Source organism: Thamnophis elegans, chromosome 4, assembly GCF_009769535.1.
Source record: "Thamnophis elegans isolate rThaEle1 chromosome 4, rThaEle1.pri, whole genome shotgun sequence".
NCBI classification, from domain to species: Eukaryota; Metazoa; Chordata; class Lepidosauria; order Squamata; family Colubridae; genus Thamnophis; species Thamnophis elegans.
The window spans coordinates 139355779-139380204 of record NC_045544.1 but is presented as its reverse complement, the minus strand read 5'-3'; the positions used below and the strand labels follow the sequence as shown (position 1 = coordinate 139380204).

The 24426-nt window shown below is 46.8% G+C and overlaps 1 protein-coding gene across 3 annotated transcripts; it reads left to right on the top strand.

Annotated features, from left to right (window-relative positions):
• Window positions 1-107: 107 nt before the first annotated feature.
• SHPK (sedoheptulokinase) lies at window positions 108-23354 on the top strand. 3 transcript variants are annotated; one of them, XM_032216485.1, is made up of 8 exons: window positions 108-260; window positions 2752-2954; window positions 4553-4694; window positions 5547-5730; window positions 8485-8637; window positions 11529-11704; window positions 16218-16418; window positions 22701-23354. In XM_032216485.1, exons 2-8 carry the CDS (start codon window positions 2775-2777, stop codon window positions 23132-23134), a joined length of 1470 nt encoding a protein of 489 aa, XP_032072376.1. In that variant the 5' UTR covers window positions 108-260; window positions 2752-2774; the 3' UTR covers window positions 23135-23354. The 3 variants fall into 3 exon arrangements, with proteins under 3 accessions (XP_032072376.1, XP_032072377.1, XP_032072378.1); XM_032216486.1 differs by having other exon boundaries at window positions 108-342; XM_032216487.1 differs by lacking the exon at window positions 108-260 and adding an exon at window positions 1304-1338.
• Window positions 23355-24426: the final 1072 nt, after the last annotated feature.

The following is a 24426-nucleotide window of genomic DNA, read 5'->3' as shown; positions in this document are numbered from 1 at the left end:
TTAAAAGTGCAAGAGCGTTAAGACACGCCCAACATGGCGACGGGAGTCTTAGTCCGCCATACTGGATGTGGCGAAGCCGTTTATGCAGCACAGATACGATGGTGACCTCTTCAAGGTGGCTGCCGCGCCGCGATGCACCCCATATTGAGTGTGGCAGGCTTCTTTTTTGCTCCAAAGTTCATTTTAAAGCCGATTTTTCTGCCTTTCGCAGCTGTTTTTCCAGCCTACACCGCAGACCGCTCAACTTTACCTGTTTGAAGGTGAAAGATATGCTTGGAAAATGAGGCTTCGAAGCTATTCTGCATTGCTCCAGCTGCCTGCTCCCTTTTCATTGCATTTCCGGTCATTATGATTTGATTACTTTATTGCAGGTGCATTTACTGCAGCTGCATTGCGGGGGAGAGATTAAAGGCTGTGGAATCTCCTTTTTATGGCTTATATTTGAGGTTGCATTTCTCTTTCCTAGCCTCTTGGGGTCCTTTCCTCTCTAGATATCTGGGACTCCAATACCCATCATGCAGCATAACCTGGGATGATGGGAATCTGTCACATCTGAATCTTAGCAAAGTCTGCGTGAATTTATGATTACAATTGAGACAGGAATTCTTTGTTAAGTGAGTTATATGTCCAATTTTAATGACCGGTACATATTTTGCTGCGGTCATTAAATGAATCACTGTGGTTGGTAAATGAATTTCCTCACTGATTTTGCTTGTTGGAAGGTTTTTTTAATAAGCCGCCCAGAGTCACTGAGATTGGGGTTGGCCCGATAAATTATGATCACAATCAACCCCAGCATTTCTGTTGTTGAGGTATTTGTTGAGTGAGTTTTGCCTCATTTTACGACCTTTCCTGCCACAGTCGTTAAGTGAATCACTGAAGTTGGTAAGTTAGGAACCCGGCTGTTAAGTGAATCAGGCTTCCCCGGTGACTTTGCTTGTGAGAAGCACACAAAAGGGACTTTAGGACACTGCAACGGTCATAGCCATAGCATTTAGACTTATATGCTGCTTCACAGTGCTTTCACAGCGCTCTCTAAGCGGTTTACAGAGTCAGCCTCTCTTGCCCCCAACAATCTGGGTCCTCCTTTTACTGACTTCGGAAGGACGGAAGACTGAGTCAATCTTGAGCCGGTCAGGATCAAACTCTTGGCAGTGGGCAGAGTAATCCTGCAATAGCACATAGACTTATATACCGCTTTATGGTGCCTTACAGCTTTCTCTAAGCAGTGTACAGAGTCAGCCTCTGGCCCCCAACAATCTGGGTCCTCGTTTTACCCACCTCGGAAGGACGGAAGGCTGAGTCAACCTTCAGCCGGTCAGGATCAAACTTCCTTCGGTAGGTGCAAAGTTCCCACGTCTTTTAAACTTTGATTGATTCCAGTGTGTTACTTTTAAGGAAAAAAAATGTATTTTATGAAAGAGTTTCTCTGACTTCAGATCAGACATCTGTTAAAAATAGGAAAGGGGGGGGGCAGATCAGAGGCTTTTAAACTTCTAACAAATCAATACAGGTAGTCCTCTACTTACAACAGTTTGTTTAGTGGCCGAAGTTACAACACACTGCAAAAAGCGATTTATGACTATTTTTTCACACGTATAATCATTATAGCATCCCCATGGCCACATGATTTACATCCAGATGCTTGAGAAGTGACTCACATTTGTGACAGTTGCACTGTCCTGGAGTCCCCCTTTTGCGACCTTCTCACAAGCAAAGATTCACTTAACAACCAAGTTACTATGGTAATTTAACTACTGCAGTGATTCATTTAACCAATGTGACAAGGCATTCCCTCCCTCCCTTTACTCTCTCCTTCCTCCCTCCCTCTCTCCCTCCCTCCCTTCCTTCCTTCCTTCTCTCCATCCCTTTTTTCTCTCCTTCCTCCCTTCCTTCCTTCTCTCCATCCCTTTTTTCTCTCCTTCCTCCTTCTCTCCCTTCCGTCCCTTTTCTCCTTCCTTCCTTCTCTCCCTCCCTTTTCTGCCTCCTTCCTTCTTCTCTCCCTTCCATCCCTTTTCTCCTTCCTTCCTTCTCTCCCTCCCTTTTCTCCTTCCTTCCTTCCTCCCTGCCTTTTCTCCTCCTCTCTCCCTCCCTCCCCATCCCCCCTCCTTCCTTCCTTTTCTCCCTCCCTTTTCTCCTTCCTCGTTCTCTCCCTTCCGTCCCTTTTCTCCTTCCTTCCTTCCCTCCCTCCCTTCTTTGCTCCTTCCTTCTTCTCTCCCTTCCATCGCTTTTCTCCTTCCTTCCTTCCTTCTCTCCCTTTTCTCCTTCCTTCCTTCCTTCCTTCCTTCCTCCCTGCCTTTTCTCCTCCTCTCTCCCTCCCCCCTCCCTCCCTCCTTCCCTCCTTCCTGTCATCGTGGCACAGTGGTTAGACTGCAACACTGCAGGTTGAGTCTGCCTACTGCCAGCAGTTCGAATCTCACCAGGCTCAAGGTTGACTCAGCCTTCCATCCTTCTGAGGTCGGTCAAATGAGGACCAGGCTTGTTGGGGGCAAGAGGCTGACTCGCTAAACCGTTAAGAGAGGACTGTAAAATACCGCGAAGCGGCATATAAGTCTTAAGTGCTATTCGATTTCTAGAGCCACGATTTCGATCCATGGCTCTGAACAGCTTACAGTTCAAATCCCACACGGCATTTAAAACCACAAGAGCATTTTAAAAACAGTGATTGAAAAGCATCCAAAATTTGCCGCGCCCGTTGAGCAGATGTAGGGCTAAAGCTGGTTTCATTTTTTTCACGTTCCGGGACTCCAGGCTTAAAGGCGCGGGGATTTCGGATGGCACAGGAGAGACAGCAACCCATCGGGCTGCCCGCCCCATGCATCCTTGGCATCGATCTGGGTACCACATCCGTCAAGGTGGCCCTGGTGGAAAAAACGAACAGAGGCCCGTCCCTGGTCGCCAGCTGCAGCGAGCCCGTGCAGGCCGATGTGCCCATCGGAGATGCTCAGTTGAGGGTAAGGTTGAAGAGCGAATAGAGTTGGAAGGGACCTCGGAGGTCATCTAGACCAACCCCCACCCACCCAAGCAGGAGACCCTACACCATTTCTGACAGACGGCAGTCGAGTCTCTTCTTGAAAGCCTCCAGGGATGAAGCTCCCACAACTTCTGAAGGCAACTTCTGTGTCCATGGGTTGATGGTTCTCACTGTCAGAAAATTCCTCCTTATTTCTAGGTTGAATCTCTCATTATTATTATTATTATTATTTATTTGTCTTGTATGCCGCCCACTCCCGAAGGACTCCGGGCGGCTCACAATAGACAAGGGAAGGGGGATAAATAGACAAAGACAACACTTTAAAAAACACAACATTCACAGTTTCCGTGGGGCTGGATGTTTCACAAGCCCCCCAGCCTGCTGGAACAGCCAGGACTTGGTGGCTTTGCGGAAGGCCGGGAGGGTAGTAAGGGTCCGGATCTCCACGGGGAGGTCATTCCAGAGGGCTGGAGCTGCGACGGAGAAGGCTCTCCCCCGGGGGAGTCGCCAGCCGACATTGGCTGGCATATGGAATCCGGAGGAGACCTAACCTGTGAGATCTAATCGGTCTATGGGAGGTAATCGGCAGGAGGCGGTCTCTCAGGTACCCAGGTCCAATGCCATGTAGGGCTTTATAAGTAGCGACCAGCACCTTGAAGCGGATTCGGAGACTAATAGGTAGCCAGTGCAGCTCGCAGAGGATAGGTGTAACGTGGGTGTACCTTGGTGCACCCACAATCGCTTGCGCGGCTGCATTCTGGACTAATTGGAGTCTTCGAACACTCTTCAAGGGCAGCCCCATGTAGAGCGCATTACAATAATCCAGTCTTGAGGTCACAAGGGCGTGAGTGACTATCCGAAGGGCCTCCTGATTCTGTGATCTCAGTGACCTTTGGTCTCATCATGACCTGCCCTACTTCTCCCTAGTTCTAAAATATGTGTCTACACGTTTTAATTTTTCAATTAAAAAATTCCCTGAAACTTCTAATAACTGACGGTTGCCTTTCTCTTTGTAAAGCATTCATTCTCTTTTCTCATAAATTTTTCCCCGATGTATTCTTTCTCCCCCAAGAGTCTCTTTAGATAGCAGCTAAATTTAACAAATCCTTCCTTCTTTTCTTCCTTCTTGTTTCCCTTCCTTTTCTTTTTCCTTCCTTTCCTTCTCATTTTCTCATCTTCCTTCCTTTTCACTTTCTCATCTTCCTTTCTTTTTATCTTCCTTTCTTCTCACTTTCTCTCCTCTCTCCCTCCCTCCCTCCCTCCCTCCCTCCCTCCCCACTTTCTCATTTTCCTTCCTTCCCACTTTCACATCTTCCTTTCTTTTCATCTTCCTTTCTTTTCACTTTTCTCACTTTCTCTCCTTCCTTCCTCCCTCCCTTCCCACTTTCTCATCTTCCTTTCTTCTCACTTTTTCTCCTTCCTTCCTTCCCACTTTCTCATCTTCCTTCCTGCCTTCTTTCATTCCTTCCACCCTCCCTGCCTGCCTCTTTTCTTTCTTTCTTTCTTTCTTTCTTTCTTTCTTTCTTTCTCTCTCTCTCTCTCTCTCTTTCTTTCTTTTTTTCTTTCTTTCTTTCACAGGAGAATGAGCAGGATGTCCATGGAATCATCGAAGCCTTGAACTGTTGTCTGGTGTCTCTTTCTCCGGATTTTACACAAAGAGTTTGCTGCATTGGCGTTTCTGGACAAATGCACGGGGTGATGTTTTGGGAAGCTGGAAAAGGTGAGATTTACAACATAAAATAACACGGTTAGGAGGCACCCTAGAGGTCTTCTAGTCCAACCCCGCTCAGGCAGGAAACCCTATACTGTTTCAGACAAATGGCTGTCCAGTCTTTTTTTGAAACCCTCCAGTGATGAAGCACCCACAACTTCTGGTGGCAAGCTGTTCCATGGGTTAATTGTCCCCAATGTTAGGAAGTTTCTCCTCAGTTCCAGGTTGCTCCTCTCCTTCATTAGTTTCCATCCATTGCTTCTTGTCCTGCCCTCGGGTGCTTTGGAGAACAGGTTGACACGGTTGTTAAGTGAATCCGTCTTCCCCATTGATTTGTCAGAAGGTCGCAAATGGGGATCGTGTGACCCCAGGACAGCGCGACCGTCATAAATACGAACCAGTTGGCCAAGCCTCTGAATTTTGATTACAGGAGGCTGCCACGGTCATAAGAGTGGAAAAACGATCCTTTTGTCAGTTCTTTTTTCTCTTCAGACGGTCACTAAGAGAACGGTCGGAAGTCGAGGACTTCCTCTTTTTAAATAACATGCATCCCAGTACCCTTCGTGCCTTAAGGACAGCCAACACAGCGGAAAGGTTCACTGACAAATGCGTGCCCGACAAATGCGCGCCGACAAACCGCGCCATCAACAAACAACCTAGTGGGACGCGAAAACAACGTTATAACCCTAACCCTAATCACGCTTTTGTGGGCATGGTTTTGTCGGTGCGGTTTTGTGGACGCGCTTTTGATGTCGCGGTTTTGTCGGCGCGCATTTGTTGGGTCATGCAACGGAAAAGCAGGGTTGTGATCCGCCTGGTCTCTGGTGCTCGCCCACCTGAGCCGTCACCTGCCTCTTCCAGGTGGCACCTGGACGGAAAGTGGAGGCCGGTGGACTTTTCGGCCGGATAAAGTCAGTCACCTCATCACCTGGCAAGATGGCCGCTGCAGCCCCCACTTCCTCTCTTCCCTCCCGGCACCTCGATCGCACCTCAGCGTGGCTTCCGGCTACGGCTGCGCCACCGTCTTCTGGCTCTTGAAGAACAGGTACATGCAGATTATAAACCAGAAATGTTCTTTTTATTTTTATTTTTTGGAAACAAAGTTTTTTTAAAAGAAAATTTGTCACATATTTTAATTTCTTTTAAAAACAAAGTGTTGCCACCTTTACGTCTTCTCTATGCATAGTTCATTTTACATCGTATTTCCATTTCAAATTTCAGCCGTCTTATTTCCTTTCCATATTTTCCAATTTCAATTTCAATTTCTGCTCAATATATAAACAATATCACCATTTGCCCCTCCAAATTAATCAGATTTAACATTTCCTTTCCATCTATTATTAAATTTCTAATTTAAATTTAATTTCTTCTTAATATATAAACAATATCATTATTTGCCTCTCCAAGTTAATCAAATTTAACATTTCATTTCCAACTTTTATTACATTTAAATTTAAATTTCTGTTCAGTATATAAACAATCACTATTTGCCCCTCCAAATTAATCAGATTTAACATTTCCTTTCCATCTATTATTAAATTTCCAATTTTAATTTAATTTCTTCTTAATATATAAACAATATCATTATTTGCCGCTCCAAGTTAATCAAATTTAACATTTCATTTCCAACTATTATTACATTTAAATTTAATTTCTTCTTAATATATAAACAATATCACTATTTACCCCTCCAAGTTAATCAAATTTAACATTTCCTTTCCATCTATTATTAAATTTCCAATTTTAATTTAATTTCTTCTTAATACATAAGCAATATCATTATTCTCTTCTCCGTTAATCAAATTTAACATTTCATTTCCAACTATTATTACATTTAAATTTAATTTCTTCTTAATATGGAAACAATATCATTATTCGCCCCTCCAAGTTAATCAAATATAACATTTCATTTCCATTATTAAATTTAAATTTAATTTCTTCTTAATAAACAATATCATTATTCTCCTCTCCAAGTTAATCAAATTTAACATTTCATTTCCAACTATTATTACATTTAAATTTAATTTCTTCTTAATATGGAAACAATATCATTATTCGCCCCTCCAAGTTAATCAAATTTAACATTTCATTTCCATTATTAAAGAGACCGCCTTCTGCCAATTACCTCCCACAGACCCATTAGATCTCACAGGGTTGGCCTCCTCCGGGTTTCGTCTACTAGCCAATGCCATCTGGCTACTACCAGGGGGAGGGCCTTCTCTGTGGCAGCTCCGGCCCTCTGGAACGAACTCCCCGCAGGGATTCGGACCCTCACCTCTCTCCAGGCCTTCCGAAAAGCCGTCAAAACCTGGCTTTGCCGGCAGGCCTGGGGGTGATGAGTTCCCCTCCACTCTCGACTTGTATGGTTGCGTGATTCTTGCTTATTTTAATTATCTGTATTCTGTTCTATGTTCCCCTTTTCCCCTTTTTGAACTGTTCGCCGCCCTGAGTCCCTCCCGGAGAAGGGCGGCATACAAATAATAAAATTCAATTCAATTCAATTCAAATTTAAATTTAATTTCTTCTTATTAAGCAATATCATTATTCGGCCCTCCAAGTTAATCGAATTTAACATTTCATTTCCATCTATTCTTCTGTTTTAATATCGATAATATCGATAATATATACATCCTCAAATTTAATTTTGTATAGTAAACATTTCACTTAATTAATTATCCACAATTAGTAATATTAATCTGTTTCCCTCACATCGTATTAGCTATATCCCATTGACAATATTAACATTTCATAGAATATTTCATTCTATTCTACTAGTAGATCCTTTTCCTTCTTTCCTCCTTTCAACCATTTTCTCTTAGTCTCTCGGGAACTCCTCTTATATTCTTTTCGTTCCACCCATTCCTAGCTTTCTCTTTTTTTCAGAAATATTCTTGTTAGGGATACCAGAAAAATATAATAAAGGGAATTTGTATTTAGCCTTGACAGCAGCAAGAATTCTATTTGTACAATACTAGAAAAATGAGGAAATCCCGAGACAAGAAGACGTAATTCAAAAGTTTTCTCAGATGAATACAGATGTTGGTTCTGTGAGATTTGCCCCATTTTATGACATTCCTTTGCCACCGTTGTTAGATGAATCCCTGCGGTTGATAAGTGGTTAATTTGCTTGTGAAGTGAAACGGGCTTCCCCACTGTTTTGCTTGACAGAAGGTCGCAAAAGGGGATCGCATGACCTCCGGGACAATGCAACCGTCATAAGTATGAGTCAGTTGTCAAGCATCTGTATTTGACGAGATGATCGTGAAGATGCTGGAAAGGTTGTAGGTGAAAAACGGTTATACGTTTTCCAGTGCCATTGTAACTTTGGATGGTCACTAAATGAACTGTTGTAAAGCGAGGACTAGAGAGAGCGGGAGACAGACAGAGACAGATGGAGATGTGGTAGCCTAGAGGTGGCGCTCTTGCCTCGCAATCAGGAGGCCGTGAGTTCGATCCTAGGTAGAGGCAGTTGTTTCTCTCTCCAGGCACAATGAGAATGTGTCTGCTGAACAAGACTCCGCATTGGTGACACGAAAGGCATCCGGCCAGGAAACACTCAGCTCCATTCAGCCGCTCAGACTCCACCACCCTGCAAGTGATTATGAAGTCATTAAATGAAGATGATGATGATATGTGTGTGTGTGTGTGTGTGCATATGCATAATATTTTCATGCCGCTCAGTTTTTCCAATAGATGTACATTTGTTCATTTATTCATTCATTCATTCATTCATTAAATTCATTCAGTCTCTGTCTATCTATCTGTCTGCCTGAACTGCTTATCTTTCCTCACTGCCCAGGCCAGATTTCTTGGCCCCCTACACAGCTGCTGGGACCATCCAGGACTACGTCGTGGCCATGCTGTGCAGCCGAGAGAAGCCACAGATGTCTGTGCAAAACGCCGCCGCCTGGGGATACTTCAGCACCCTAGAAAAATCCTGGAACACTAAACTGTAAGTCTGCAGGTGGCCTCAAAGGGACAAACATACACTGTTCACACGACACTCTGTGGGTAGGCACTGGGGCTTCATTCAAGGCATCTCAAACCTGGCAACCTGAATTTGGCTGGAATCCCAGAATCCCCCATCCAGCCTGCTTTAAGAGGGGAGGACTTCCACTCCCAGAATCCCCCAGCCAGCCTGCTTTAAGAGGGGAGGACTTCCACTCCCAGAATCCCCCAGCCAGCCTGCTTTAAGAGGGGAGGACTTCCACTCCCAGAATCCCCCAGCCAGAATGCTTTAAGAGGGATGGAATTCCACTCCCAGAATCCCCCAGCCAGCAGGCTTTAAGAGGGGAGGACTTCCACTCCCAGAATTCCCCAGCCAGCCTGCTTTAAGAGGGGAGGACTTCCACTCCCAGAATCCCCCAGCCAGAATGCTTTAAGAGGGATGGAATTCCACTCCCAGAATCCCCCAGCCAGCCTGCTTTAAGAGGGGAGGACTTCCACTCCCAGAATCCCCCAGCCAGCCTGCTTTAAGAGGGGAGGACTTCCACTCCCAGAATCCCCCAGCCAGAATGCTTTAAGAGGGATGGAATTCCACTCCCAGAATCCCCCAGCCAGCATGCTTTAAGAGGGGAGGACTTCCACTCCCAGAATCCCCCAGCCAGCCTGCTTTAAGAGGGGAGGACTTCCACTCCCAGAATCCCCCAGCCAGAATGCTTTAAGAGGGATGGAATTCCACTCCCAGAATCCCCCAGCCAGCAGGCTTTAAGAGGGGAGGACTTCCACTCCCAGAATTCCCCAGCCAGCCTGCTTTAAGAGGGGAGGACTTCCACTCCCAGAATCCCCCAGCCAGAATGCTTTAAGAGGGATGGAATTCCACTCCCAGAATCCCCCAGCCAGCAGGCTTTAAGAGGGGAGGACTTCCACTCCCAGAATTCCCCAGTCTGCATGTTTTAAGAGAAGAGGATTTCCACTCCCAGAATCCCCCAGCCAGCAATGCTTTAAGAGAGGAGGACTTTCACTCCCAGAATCCCAGTTTCAGTTCAGTTTCAGTTTATTAAATTTATATGCTGCCATTTTCCCCCGAAGGGGACTCAGGGCGGCTCACAAGTCGAACCAGGGAGGGGGATACAGACAAAAGATTTAAAAACAACAACATAACAATATATAATTTAAAACTCACAACAGTCATACCATTCGAGACGGGGGCAACAGCTCATTAGCCCCAGGCCTGTCGGAACAACCAGGTTTTGAGGGCTTTGCGGAAGGCCTGGAGGGTGGTGAGGGTTCGAATCTCCACAGGGAGTTCCCCCAGCCAGCATGCTTTAAGAGGGGTGGGCTTCCACTCCCAGAATTCCCCATCCAGCATGCTTTAAGAGAGGAGGACTTCCACTCCCAGAATCCCCCAGCCAGCATGTTTTAAGATGGGTGGACTTCCACTCCCAGAATTCCCCATCCAGGATGCTTTAAGAGAGGAGGACTTCCACTCCCAGAATCCCCCAGCCAGCATCCTTTAAGATGGGTGGACTTCCACTCCCAGAATTCCCTAGTCAGCATGCTTTAAGAGAGGAGGACTTCCACTCCCAGAATCCCCCAGCCAGCATCCTTTAAGATGGGTGGACTTCCACTCCCAGAATTCCCTAGTCAGCATGCTTTAAGAGAGGAGGACTTCCACTCCCAGAATTCCCCATCCAGCATGCCTTAAGAGGGGTGGGCTTCGACTCCCAGAATTCCCCATCCAGCATGCTTTAAGAGGGGAGGACTTCCACTCCCAGAATCCCCCAGCCAGCAATGCTTTAAGAGGGGAGGACTTCCACTCCCAAAATTCCCCATCCAGCATGCTTTAAGAGAGGAGGACTTCCACTCCCAGAATCCCCCAGCCAGCAATGCTTTACGATGGGTGGACTTCCACTCCCAAAATTCCCCAGTCATCATGCTTTAAGAGAGGAGGACTTCCACTCCCAGAATCCCCTAGCCAGCCTGCTTTAAGATGGGTGGGCTTCCACTCCCACAATCCCCCAGGCAACATGACTGAAGTCCATCTGTCTTAAAGCACATTCTTTAACATTTGTTTAAGTTAAGTTTTAAAATGTTGTTATTTTAAATGCATTCATTGTGTTGGGTGGCCGTAGAAATAGAATAAATATAGAAATTGAAACTAATGCAGCAATCAAACAATATAGAAATGGACTAAAGAAGAGATGGAATAAAGGTAGTCCTCAACTTACAACCATTCATTTACCGACCATTTGAAGTTATAATGCCACTGAAAAGAATGACTTATCACCATGTTTCACACTTTAAGACCATTGCAGCATCCCTGTGGTCACATGATCAAAAGGGGGACGCTTGGCAATCGACTCGTGTTTATGACGGTCGCAGCATCTACGAGTCGATTGCCAAGCGTCCCCCTTTTGCAAACGTGACCCCCTTTTGCAAACTTCTGACCAGCAATGAGGAAGCCAGATTCACTTAACGACCATGTGACTCATTTAAAAGCTGCAGTGATTCACTTAACAATGGTGGCCATAAAAGTCAAAACGTAACAACTGTCTCGCTTAGCAACGAAAATGTGGGGCTCCATTGTGGTCGTAAGTCGAGGGCTACCCATGTTATTCAGCATCTGCGACCGTCATAAACACGAGTCGATTGCCAAGCGTCCCCCTTTTGCAAACTTCTGACCAGCAATGAGGAAGCCAGATTCACTTAATAACCATGTGACTCTAACAGCTGCAGTGATTCACTTAACAACGGTGGCCATAAAAGTCAAAACGTAACAACTGTCTCGCTTAGCAACAAAAATGTGAGGCTCCATTGTGGTCGTAAGTCGAGGGCTACCCATGTTATTCGGTCCCCGCAGACCCCCCCACCCCCGTTGATTCCTGCTTCTGTTTTTTTTAGTTTGGAAAACGCTGGATTTCCCATCCACCTGCTTCCCGAAGTGGTCGATTCCGGAGATCTCGCGGGGGAAACCTGCCAAGCGTGGCACCGGATCCCAACCGGGACCAAGGTCGGGGTAGCCTTGGGAGATTTCCAGTGCTCAGTTTACTCCTGCATGTCTGAAAGCAGCGATGCAGGTAGGTGTCGCTGGAGCCACGAACAGAACAGGTTGAACTCGAGCGAAGGAAGGAAGGCGGTTTCTGCTTTGCAGGAAAATGGAACTTTGGGCTCGTAGAGAAATTGGGCTCTGTGGGGTCCCTGGTGCTCTCTGAGCTGGGTGGTTTCCTTGCAGACGTTTCATGACCCAACTAGGGAACAACGTCAGTGCCAAAGGAGAGGGGAATTGTGGAGAGGAGGAGGAGGAAGAGCAGGAGGAGGAGGAGGAGGAGGAGGAAAACTGAGGGGTCCCTTGGTGCTCTCTGAGCTTGGTGGTTTCCTTGCAGACATTCATGATCAAACTAGGTAACATCATCAGTGCTAGAAGGGAGTGGGGCTTGCAGGGAGGAGGAGGAGGAGGAGGAGGAGAAGGACTGTGGGGTCCTTGGTGCTCTCTGAGCTTGGTGGTTTCCTTGCAGACGTTTCATGACCCAACTAGGGAACAATATCAGTGCCAAAGGAGAGGGGAATTGTGGAGAGGAGGAGGAGGAGGAGGAGAAGGACTGTGGGGTCCTGGGTGTTCTCTGAACTTGGTGGTTTCCTTGCAGATGTTTCATGACCCAACTAGGGAACATCATCAGTGCAAGAAGGGAGTGGGGAATATGGAGGAGGAGGAAGAGGAAGAAGAGGAGGGGGAAGAAAGGGGAGGAGGAAAAGGAAGAGGAGGAGGGGGGATTGTGGGGTCCTTGGTGCTCTCTGAGCTTGGCTGCTTTCTTTCAGACATTTCATGAGCCAACTAGGGAACATCATCAATGCTAGGAGGGAGTTGGGAATGTAAAATGAGGAGAAGTGTGGCAGAAAATATCATGAAAGGGGGCAAAACTCCCTTCTCAACTCTCTCGCTTAGCAACATAAATGTCCATTGTGGTCGTAAGTGAAGGACGGTTCGTAAACCTAAATGAAGGAAATACTTTTGCACTTCACTGAGTTGCCACCAGAAGTTGTGGGAGCTCCATCCCTGGAGGCCAGTCAAGAAGAGACTGGCAGGCCACCTGTCTGAAATGGTACAGAGTCTCCTGCTTCAGCAGGGGGCTGGACTAGAAGACCTCTAAGGTCCCTTCCAGCTCTGTTATTCTTCCTTCTTTCCTTCCTTCCTTCCTTTCCCTGGAGGCTTTCAAGAAGAGACTGGCAGGCCACTTGTCTGAACTGATATAGGATCCCCTGCTTGAGCAGGGGGCTGGACTAGAAGACCTCCAAGGTCCCTTCCAACTCCGTTATTCTGCCTTCCTTTCTTCCTTCCTTCCTTCCTTCCTTCCTTCCCTTCCCCCCTCCCTCCCTCCCTCCTTCCTCCCTCCCTCCCTCCCTCCCTCCCTTCCTCCTCTGGAGGCTTTCAAGAAGAGATTGGACAGCCAGTTATCTGATATGGAACAGGGTCTCTTCTTTGAGTAGGTGGCTGGATTAGATCAGTGATGCCAAAACCTTTTTGGCACGAGTGTCCCAAATTGGAATGCACGTGCATAGGCTTGCCCCGGATTGCCGGAAACCCGAAGGTCGGCTGGCCTGCGCGCACATGCCTGTTTTTGGGCTGTTTTGGGCTGTTTTTCGAGTCGTTTTCAGCCATTTCCGGGCCATTTTCAGGTCATTTTACAATGCAATACAATAGCAGAGTTGGAAGGGACCTTGGAGGTCTTCTAGCCCAACCCCCAACAGCCTACACTGTTTCAGACAAATGGCTATCCAGCATCTTCTTAAAGATTTGCAATGTTGGGCATTGACAACTTCTGGAGGCAACTTCTGTTCCACTGATTAATTGTTCTCACTGTCAGGAAATTCCTCCTCAGTTCTAAGTTGCTTCTCTCCTTGATTAGTTTACACCCATTGCTTCTTGTTCTACCTCAGGTGCCTTGGAGAATAGCTTGACTGCCTCTTCTTTGGGGCAACCCCTGAGATATTGGAGGACTGCTATCCTGTCTCCCCTGGTCCTTCTTTTCATTAAACTAGACATCTCCAGTTCCTGCAACCGTTCTTCATATGTTTATTCTCCAGTCCCCTAATCCTCTTCTTGCTCTTCTCTGCACTCTTCCCAGAGTCTCCACATCTTTTCTACATCGTGGCGACCAAAACTGAATGCCGGATTCCAAGTGTGGCCTTCCCAAGGCCTTATAAAGTTTTATGGGCCCTTTTCAGGCTGTTTTTTTGTTTTTCACCTAAAACGGCCTGAAAAGCGGCAAAAAGGCCTGAAAATATCCCATAAAATGACCCAAAAAACTGGCCAGTTTTTGAGGTGTTTTTGACTGTTTTCAGGCCGTTTCCCGGTGTTTTGGCGGCTGGTGCACATGTGCCCCACAGGTGGGTTCCTACCAGTTTAGACCAGTTCGGCTGAATAGAGTGTAACCTGGAAGCGGTAGTGTCCCAGGCCTGCCATGCTCCCAAACCGGTCCACCATCTTGTTTTACGATTCTGCGCATGCATGGAACAATTTTCATGGGGGAAAATGTGTTTATTTTTTCATTTTTTTAAGGTTTGGCACAGACCTTTTTATTTGCAAATGCGCGCCGAACCGGCAGTAATTCCGGCAGCCTCCCACCCCTGATGTGCATGCTGGAAGCCAGATGTGCAGCTGGCGACGGCACGCATGCCCACAGAGAAGGGCTCTGGGGGGCCACATCGGGCGCCCGTGGCACAGGTTCTGTCAGCACCTCTTCATTGAGTAATTAGGAAAGAAGACCACGAGACTCCATTGATAGAAATCAAGTGTACTTTTACTAATTATAAATGATTAGAAGCGTAGCAAAGCGAAGACTGATTATTTAGGCGCGAAAGCGAGTGGTATATAAAATAACCCATTCCCCACCCCTTGGCATCCCAGTTGCAGTCCAATCATAATTCTCCCAATTGTCAGGTGCGAGATAACTTCGAAAGGCATCACCAAGATGGAATGTCGGTGCCGTTGGCCTTGGCGGGAACCTCCTCCGCATGCGTAGTCCGACAGGCAGCAGAACTCCAGAATCTTCCTCCAGCACAATTAGTACCCCCCCGCATACCATGCCCCCCCTCCCCGTTTCAATGGCAGCCGAAGCAGCAGCAAAGCAGAGGCTGACAGGTTCGCCATCACGGGACTAGATGATCTCCCAAGGTCCCTTCCAAGTCTGTTCTGATTAATTGTTTTTTTTAATATATACATTTTTATTTTTATTACACAGACAATACATACAGACAATAAAAAAAGAACCAAAAACACACACACACACACACAAAAGCACCAATCACATACAGTATGTCGTTTGGTTACAGGTGTTTTAACATCCATATTCTCGAATAATATTTACCATCTCAGATTTTTCATCCAGTATAACTAAATACCTCACTTTCATTGTACAGTATACGTTCAATTACAATTAGTATTATTTTTTTCCCAATAAATCATAGTTCCCTTACATTCTTTTTTTTTAATATTTAAAAAGGTTTTATTTCTTTTAAAAAACACAAATATTTATATATATAGCAGCAGTAGACTTATATACCGCTTCATAGGCCTTTCAGGCCTCTCTAAGCGGTTTACAGAGAGTCAGCATATTGCCCCCAACAATCTGGGTCCTCATTTTACCCACCTCGGAAGGATGGAAGGCTGAGTCAACCCTGAGCCGGTGAGATTTGAACCGCTGACCTGCTGATCTAGCAGTAGCCTGCAGTGCTGCATTTAACCACTGCGCCACCTTGGCTCATTTCATCATTCGTCAATCATTAAAACATTGAAGTACAATTTTTTTTTGTGTGCCCCTCCCTCCCTCCACCCCCCAACCCCCCTCCTCCTTCCCCCCCCCCCCGACTTCCCAGAACCCGTACACGGTATGGATTTTTAACTAACACAGTCTAAAATCTATTGAGAAAAAGAAATAAAGAAATTAATGACATTCTGCATTGACCTTAGCTTCTTCTTACTGAACTAACTTTAAACAGTTAAATCATTTCTGATCTTAAGCATAGGCTAACTGGAGTTTCTTGGTCCCGTATTTATTTTGTATATAGTCAATCCATTTTTTTCCAGTCTCGTTTATATCTCTCATTTGAAGTGGTCTTTAAGATATGCAGATATTTTCGCCATCTCGGCTAAGTTTGTGACTTTCAATGTCCATTCTTGGATTGTAGGCAAGTCTTCCTTCTTCCAGTATTGCGCCACCAACAGTCTTGCTGCCGTTATTAGGTGCAGAATCAAGTTAGTCTCTACCACTGTAAAGTCAGTAACTTATACCTAGTAAAATAACTGAGGAGTAAACTTTATCCTACATTCTTGATTATCTATTGATAACAGTAGACCTTTATATAATCCCCATGTGAAAGAAAAGATTTTTCTTTTACCAACCATTTATATTTATATATCACTATTTTCCATTATACATAATTCCACCCATCAACTATCAGGTTAATTGTTAATGGAGTGGAGCAACAAGAGAAGGAAGCAGCTGGGGAAAATGTCTCGTTTTTAAAAGGTTTTTTTTTAAAATTTATTTATGAATTCTTCTCTCTCTCCTCCCTCCTTTCCGTCCGTTCCAGTTCTCAACCTGGGTACGTCTGCCCAGCTGGCGGTCCCCATGCCCCCTGGATTTCGGCCTGCGGAGTCTCCCGATCCGAATTCCCCCGTGCAATATTTCCCGTATTTCGACAACCGCTACCTGGCAGTGGCCGCTTCGCTCAACGGCGGAAACGTGATGGCGACGTTCGTGAAGATGCTGGTCGGATGGATGGCGGAGCTAGGTAGACATTTCAGGAGGGGGTGGGGGGCTTATCTGAGCTCTGGAGGGCAAGCGGGTGGGTTTTTTCCATCCTCAGACTTGCAAGCCATCCCTCTTTCTCTTCCTTTCTTTTCTCCTTCCTTCCTGCCCTCCTTTCTTCCATCTCTCCTTCCAATCTCACCTTCCTTCCTTCCATCTTTTCTCCTCCCTCTCACTCACTCCCTTCCTTCCTTCCTTCCTTACTTTCCTTCCATCTCTCCTTTCTTACTTTCTTTCCATCTCTCCTTCCATCTCACTTCTTTCCTTCCTTCCTCCTTCCTCCTCCCTCTCACTCCACTCACTCCCTCCCTTCCTTCCTTCCTCCCTTCCTTACTTTCCTTCCCTCTCTCCTTTCTTACTTTCTTTCCATCTCACCTTCCTTCCTTCCTTCCATCTCTTCCTCCTCCCTCTCACTCCACTCCCTTCCTTCTTTCCTTTCCTCTCTCCTCCTTCCTCCCTTCTCTCTTTCCCCTCCCTCCCTTCCTTTCTTCTCTCCTCCCTCCCTTCTTTCCTTTCATCCTTCCTTTCTCTCATTCCTTCCTCCCTTCTCTTCCTCCTCCCCCTCTCTCCCTCCCTTCCTTCTTCTCCTTCCTTCCTCTCTCCCTTCCCTTTCTTCCTCCCTTCCTTACTTTCCTTCCATCGCTCCTTCATTCTTTCCTTCCCTCTTTCCTTCTTCATTCTTTCCTTCCTCCTTTCCTTCCCTCTCTCTTTCCTCCCCCCTTTCTTCCTTCTTCCCTTCCTCTCTCCACCCACCCTCCCTTCTCTTCCTCCTCCCCCTCCCATTCTTTCTTTCCTTCCCTCTCCTCTCCCTTCCTCCCTTCCTTTCCTCCTCACCCTCCCTCCTTTCCTTTCTTCTTTTCTTCTCTTCTCCTTCCTTCTTTCCCATTCCTTCCCTCCTTCCTTTTCACTTTCTCATCTTCCTTCCTTCCATTTCCCCTCCCTCCCTCCTCTTCTTCTCCACCTTTAACGAATCTCCTGGTTAGCAACAGAAATGTTGGCCAGCCATTGCGGTGTAAGACGAGGTGTCTCTCCCCCTCCCCTGGTACACTTTTACATTCCCGGCTCCACCTCCTCCTCCTCTTTCGCAGGGATCGAAGCCTCCGAATCGGAACCTCTATCGGCGAGATCGAAGCCGGGCTGACCCAGTGCCGACAGCCTCTTCACATCTGCCCCACCGTCTTCGGGGAGAGGCACCGCGCCCACAAGCCTGGCTTCGGTGACGGCCATCGCGGCCTCCGAGATCTCTCTGGGGCAGGTGATCCGGGCCTTGTGACGAGGGGGTCGTCCGAAACCTCCACTCCATGCTCCCTTCCGAGAGCTTGAAGGGCGCCGGGGCGAAGCGGATCGTGGCCCCAGCGGAGCCGGACTTTGCCAGAACGAGGTGATGAGGCAGGAGGTGGAGAAGGCCTTCGCTCTCCAAGTGGTGTACGGCGACAGGCCGCCGACGCTGCCGTGGGTTGCCAGCTTACGTGATGCTGAAGAGGCAATGTGCGGTCGCCCCGAACAGAGCCAGAAGGGTCTTCGGAGGTCTTCTAGTCAACCCAGCTGCTCAAGCAGGAGGTCCCACGCCATTCCAGACCAAAGGATTGTCCCGATTTCTCACTATCTGGGAATTTCTCCTTAGTTCCAAGTTGCTTTTTTCCTTGATTCATTTCCCGTAAAAGGGATCCAACCTTACTTGGAGAGAAGAAAAAGAATGAAGGAAAACTTTTTTGCAAAGGAGAGAAAACAAATGCTGTCGCTTTAAATCGGAACTGAGTATGCCTGGTTGTGGAATTCTGGGAGTTGAAGTCCACAAGTCTAAAAAATTTGAACCCCTGTGTCAGTGCCTCACCAGCCATAAACGCTCACCGCGCGTCACTGACCTTAACCATGTTGATGTGATTGAATGCTGAGGTCAATCAAGAATCATGTAATCTTAGACTCAAAGGGCTGGAAGGGACCCTAGAGGTCATCAAGTCCAGCCCCTCTCTCAAGGCAGGAGACCCTACCCATTTCAGGACAAATGGTTGTCCAACATCTTCTTCAAAACCTCCAGTGATGAAGCACCCACAATTTCTAGTGGCAAGCAGTTCCATTGGTTAATTGTTCTCCCTGTCAGGGAATTTCTAGGTCGCTTCCCCTCTTGATCACAGGGAGTCCTCGACCTTGCAACAGTTCCTTTAGTGACCGAAGTTACAACGCCAGCAGAAAAAAAAAAGGGACTTAGGCCGTTTTTTTCACACTTACGCCCATTTCAGCCTCCCCCGTGGTCATGTGATCAAAATCGAGACGCTTGCCATTCATATTTACGACCGTTGCGTGTCCGGGGTGTGTATGTGTGTTCACGTGATTCCCCCTTTTGCGACCTTCTGACAGGCCAAGTCAGCGGGGAAGCTAGCCTTCACTAACGACCGTGGGACTAACAACCCCCTTGCTGTGATTCACTTATTCAACTTTATTCTCCAGTCCCCTAATCCTCTTTCTTGCTCTTCTCTGCACTCTTCCCAGAGTCTCCACATCTTTTCTACATCGTGGCGACCAAAACTGAATGCCGGATTCCAAGTGTGGCCTTCCCAAGGCCTTATAAAGGTTTTATGGGCCCTTTTCAGGCTGTTTTTTTGTTTTTCACCTAAACGGCCTGAAAAGCGGCAAAAAGGCCTGAAAATATCCCATAAAATGACCCAAAAAACTGGCCAGTTTTGAGGTGTTTTTTGACTGTTTTCAGGCCGTTTCCGGTGTTTTGGCGGCTGGTGCACATGTGCCCCACAGGTGGGTTCTACCAGTTTAGACCAGTTCGGCTGAATAGAGTGTAACCTGGAAGCGGGTAGTGTCCCAGGCCTGCCATGCTCCCAAACCGGTCCACCATCTTGTTTTACGATTCTGCGCATGCATGGAACAATTTTCATGGGGGAAAATGTGTTTTATTTTTTCATTTTTTTAAGGTTTGGCACAGACCTTTTATTTGCAAATGCGCGCCGAACCGGCAGTAATTCCGGCAGCCTCCACCCCTGATGTGCATGCTGGAAGCAGATGTGCAGCTGGCGACGGCACGCATGCCCACAGAGAAGGGCTCTGGGGGGCCACATCGGGCGCCCGTGGCACAGGTTCTGTCAGCACCTCTCATTGAGTAATAGGAAGAAGACCACGAGACTCCATTGATAGAAATCAAGTGTACTTTTACTAATATAAATGATTAGAAGCGTAGCAAAGCGAAGACTGATTATTAGGCGCGAAAGCGAGTGGTAATAAAATAACCCATTCCCCACCCCTTGGCATCCCAGTTGCAGTCCAATCATAATTCTCCCAATTGTCAGGTGCGAGATAACTTCGAAGGCATCACCAGATGGAATGTCGGTGCCGTTGGTCCTTGGCGGGGAACCTCCTCCGCATGCGTAGTCCGACAGGGCAGCGAACTCCAGAATCTTCCTCCAGCACAATTAGTAACCCCCCCGCAATACCATGCCCCCCCTCCCCGTTTCAATGGCAGCCGAAGCAGCAGCAAAGCAGAGGCTGACAGGTTCGCCATCACGGGACTAGATGATCTCCCAAGGTCCCTTCCAAGTCTGTTCTGATTAATTGTTTTTTTTTAATATATACATTTTTATTTTTATTACACAGACAATACATACAGACAATAAAAAAAGAACAAAAACACACACACACACACACAAAAAGCACCATCACATACAGTATGTCGTTTGGTTACAGGTGTTTTAACATCCATATTCTCGAATAATATTTACCATCTCAGATTTTTCATCCAGTATAACTAAATACCTCACTTTCATTGTACAGTATACGTTCAATACAATTAGTATTATTTTTTTCCCAATAAATCATAGTTCCCTTACATTCTTTTTTTTTTAATATTTAAAAAGGTTTTATTTCTTTTAAAAAACACAAATATTTATATATATAGCAGCAGTAGACTTATATACCGCTTCATAGGCCTTTCAGGCCTCTCTAAGCGGTTTACAGAGAGTCAGCATATTGCCCCCAACAATCTGGGTCCTCATTTTACCCACCTCGGAAGGATGGAAGGCTGAGTCAACCCTGAGCCGGTGAGATTTGAACCGCTGACCTGCTGATCTAGCAGTAGCCTGCAGTGCTGCATTTAACCACTGCGCCACCTTGGCTCATTTCATCATTCGTCAATCATTAAAACATTGAAGTACAATTTTTTTTTTGTGTGCCCCTCCCTCCCTCCACCCCCCAACCCCCCTCCTCCTTCCCCCCCCCCCCCGACTTCCCAGAACCCGTACACGGTATGGATTTTTAACTAACACAGTCTAAAATCTATTGAGAAAAAAGAAATAAAGAAATTAATGACATTCTGCATTGACCTTAGCTTCTTCTTACTGAACTAACTTTAAACAGTTTAAATCATTTCTGATCTTAAGCATAGGCTAACTGGAGTTTCTTGGTCCCGTATTTATTTTGTATATAGTCAATCCATTTTTTCCAGTCTCGTTTATATCTCTCATTTGAGTGGTCTTTAAGATATGCAGATATTTTCGCCCATCTCGGCTAAGTTTGTGACTTTCAATGTCCATTCTTGGATTGTAGGCAAGTCTTCCTTCTTCCAGTATTGCGCCACCAACAGTCTTGCTGCCGTTATTAGGTGCAGAATCAAGTTAGTCTCTACACTGTAAAGTCAGTACTTATACCTAGTACAAATAACTGAGGAGGTAAACTTTATCCTTACATTCTTGATTATCTATTTGATAACAGTAGACCTTTATATAATCCCCATGTGAAAGAAAAGATTTTCTCTTTTACCAACCATTTAATTTATATATCACTATTTTCCATTATACATAATTCCAACCCATCAACTATCAGGTTAATTGTTAATGGAGTGGAGCAACAAGAGAAGGAAGCAGCTGGGGAAAATGTCTCGTTTTTAAAAGGTTTTTTTTTAAAATTTATTTATGAATTCTTCTCTCCTCTCCTCCCCTCCTTTCCGTCCGTTCCAGTTCTCAACCTGGTACGTCTGCCCAGCTGGCGGTCCCCATGGCCCCCTGGATTCGGCCTGCGGAGTCTCCCCGATCCGAATTCCCCCGTGCAATATTTCCCGTATTTCGACAACCGCTACCTGGCAGTGGCCGCTTTCGCTCAACGGCGGAAACGTGATGGCGACGTTCGTGAAGATGCTGGCGGATGGATGGCGGAGCTAGGTAGACATTCAGGAGGGGGTGGGGGGCTTATCTGAGCTCTGGGAGGGCAAGCGGGTGGGTTTTTCCATCCTCAGACTTGCAAGCCCATCCCTCTTTCTCTTCCTTCTTTTCTCCTTCCTTCCTGCCCTCCTTTCTTCCATCTCTCCTTCCATCTCACCTTCCTTCCTTCCATCTTTTCCTCCTCCCTCTCACTCACTCCCTTCCTTCCTTCCTTCCTTACTTTCCTTCCATCTCTCCTTTCTTACTTTCTTTCCATCTCTCCTTCCATCTCACCTTCTTTCCTTCCTTCCATCTCTTCCTCCTCCCTCTCACTCACTCACTCCCTCCCTTCCTTCCTTCCTCCCTTCCTTACTTTCCTTCCATCTCTCCTTTCTTACTTTCTTTCCATCTCACCTTCCTTCCTTCCTTCCATCTCTTCCTCCTCCCTCTCACTCACTCCCTTCCTTCTTTCCTTTCCTCTCTCCTCCCTTCCTCCCTTCTCTTCTTTCCCCTCCCTCCCTTCCTTTCTTCTCTCCTCCCTCCCTTCTTTCCTTTCATCCTTCCTTCTCTCATTCCTTCCTCCCTTCTCTTCCTCCTCCCCCTCTCTCCCTCCCTTCCTTCTCTCCTTCCTTCCCTCTCTCCTTCCTTTCTTCCTCCCTTCCTTACTTTCCTTCCATCGCTCCTTCATTCTTTCCTTCCCTCTTTCCTTCCTTCCTTCTTTCCTTCCTCCTTTCCTTCCCTCTCTCTTTCCTCCCCCTTTCTTCCTTCTTTCCTTTCCTCTCTCCACCCACCCTCCCTTCTCTTCCTCCTCCCCCTCCCCATTCTTTCTTTCCTTCCCTCTCTCCTCCCTTCCTCCCTTCCTTTCCTCCTTCACCCTCCCTCCTTTCCTTTCTTCTTTTCTTCTCTCTCTCCTTCCTTTCTTTCCCATTCCTTCCCTCCTTCCTTTTCACTTTCTCATCTTCCTTCCTTCCATTTCCTCCCTCCCTCCTCTTCTTCTCCCCCTTTAACGAATCTCCTGGTTAGCAACAGAAATGTTGGCCGCCATTGCGGTTGTAAGCCGAGGTGTCTCTCCCCCTCCCCGGTACCACTTTTCCATCCCGGCTCCACCTCCTCCTCCTCTTTCGCAGGGATCGAAGCCTCCGAATCGGACCTCTATCGGCCGATGATCGAAGCCGGGCTGACCCAGGCCGACAGCCCTCTTCACATCTGCCCCACCGTCTTCGGGGAGAGGCACGCGCCCACCAGCCTGGCTTCGGTGACGGCCATCGCGGCCTCCGAGATCTCTCTGGGGCAGGTGATCCGGGCCTTGTGCCGAGGGGTCGTCCGAAACCTCCACTCCATGCTCCCTTCCGAGAGCTTGAAGGGCGCCGGGGCGAAGCGGATCGTGGCCAGCGGAAGCGGACTTTGCCAGAACGAGGTGATGAGGCAGGAGGTGGAGAAGGCCTTCGCTCTCCCCGTGGTGTACGGCGAAGGCGCCGACGCTGCCGTGGGTGCAGCTTACGTGATGCTGAAGAGGAATTGCGGCCGAACAGAGCCAGAAGGGTCTTCGGAGGTCTTCTAGTCCAACCCACTGCTCAAGCAGGAGGTCCCACGCCATTCCAGACCAAAGGATTGTCCCGATTTCTCACTATCTGGGAATTTCTCCTTAGTTCCAAGTTGCTTTTTTCCTTGATTCATTTCCCGTAAAAGGGATCCAACCTTACTTGGGAGAAGAAAAAGAATGAAGGAAAACTTTTTTGCAAAGGAGAAAAACAAATGCTGTCGCTTTAAATCGGAACTGAGTATGCCTGGTTGTGGAATTCTGGGAGTTGAAGTCCACAAGTCTAAAAAAATTTGAAACCCCTGTGTCAGTGCCTCACCAGCCATAAACGCTCACCGCGCGTCACTGACCTTAACCATGTGGATGTGATTGAATGCTGAGGTCAATCAAGAATCATGTAATCTTAGACTCAAAGGGCTGGAAGGGACCCTAGAGGTCATCAAGTCCAGCCCCTCTCTCAAGGCAGGAGACCCTACACCATTTCAGACAAATGGTTGTCCAACATCTTCTTCAAAACCTCCAGTGATGAAGCACCCACAATTTCTAGTGGCAAGCAGTTCCATTGGTTAATTGTTCTCCCTGTCAGGGAATTTCTAGGTCGCTTCCCCTCTTGATCACAGGGAGTCCTCGACTTGCAACAGTTCCTTTAGTGACCGAAGTTACAACGCCAGCAGAAAAAAAAAAGGGACTTAGGACCGTTTTTTCACACTTACGCCCATTTCAGCCTCCCCCGTGGTCATGTGATCAAAATCGAGACGCTTGCCATTCATATTTACGACCGTTGCAGTGTCCCGGGGTGTGTATGTGTGTCACGTGATTCCCCCTTTTGCGACCTTCTGACAGGCCAAGTCAGCGGGGAAGCTAGCTTCACTTAACGACCGTGGGACTAACAACCCCTGCTGTGATTCACTTAACGGTGGCAAGACAGGCTGTAAAATGGAAGAAAACTCACTGAACAAATATCTCAGCGTCAAAAATGTTTTTTTTGCATAAAGTTCCTTATTTTTTTTTATTAAAAGTTTTAATGAGTTTTACAATTATATACCTTCCACCTTCCCTCCCACATCCCCTCCCCCCCAACCCCCCCAACCTCCCAGAGCAAATACATTAAACATTTAGCAACCATATACTAAAATAATCTAACTAATTAGATTGTTAGCGCCATTGTAAAGCTAAATTTAGATAAGCTGTAACATTCCTTGTTCATTCATTCATAAGCTATCTGAAGTTTCTTAGTCCCATATTTATTTTGAATATAATCAGTCCATCTTCTCCATTCCAACTTGTATTTCTCATCTGAATAACCCTTGAGG

Bases quoted from the DNA above. Each gene is read 5' to 3' on its own strand.
- SHPK (XM_032216485.1), top strand. From the start codon at position 2,775: ATGGCACAGGAGAGACAGCAACCCATCGGGCTGCCCGCCCCATGCATC. The intron at 5,731-8,484 runs GTACATGCAGAT...CTCACTGCCCAG, and splicing joins TTCTGGCTCTTGAAGAACAG to GCCAGATTTCTTGGCCCCCT. The intron at 8,638-11,528 runs GTAAGTCTGCAG...TGTTTTTTTTAG, and splicing joins AAATCCTGGAACACTAAACT to TTTGGAAAACGCTGGATTTC.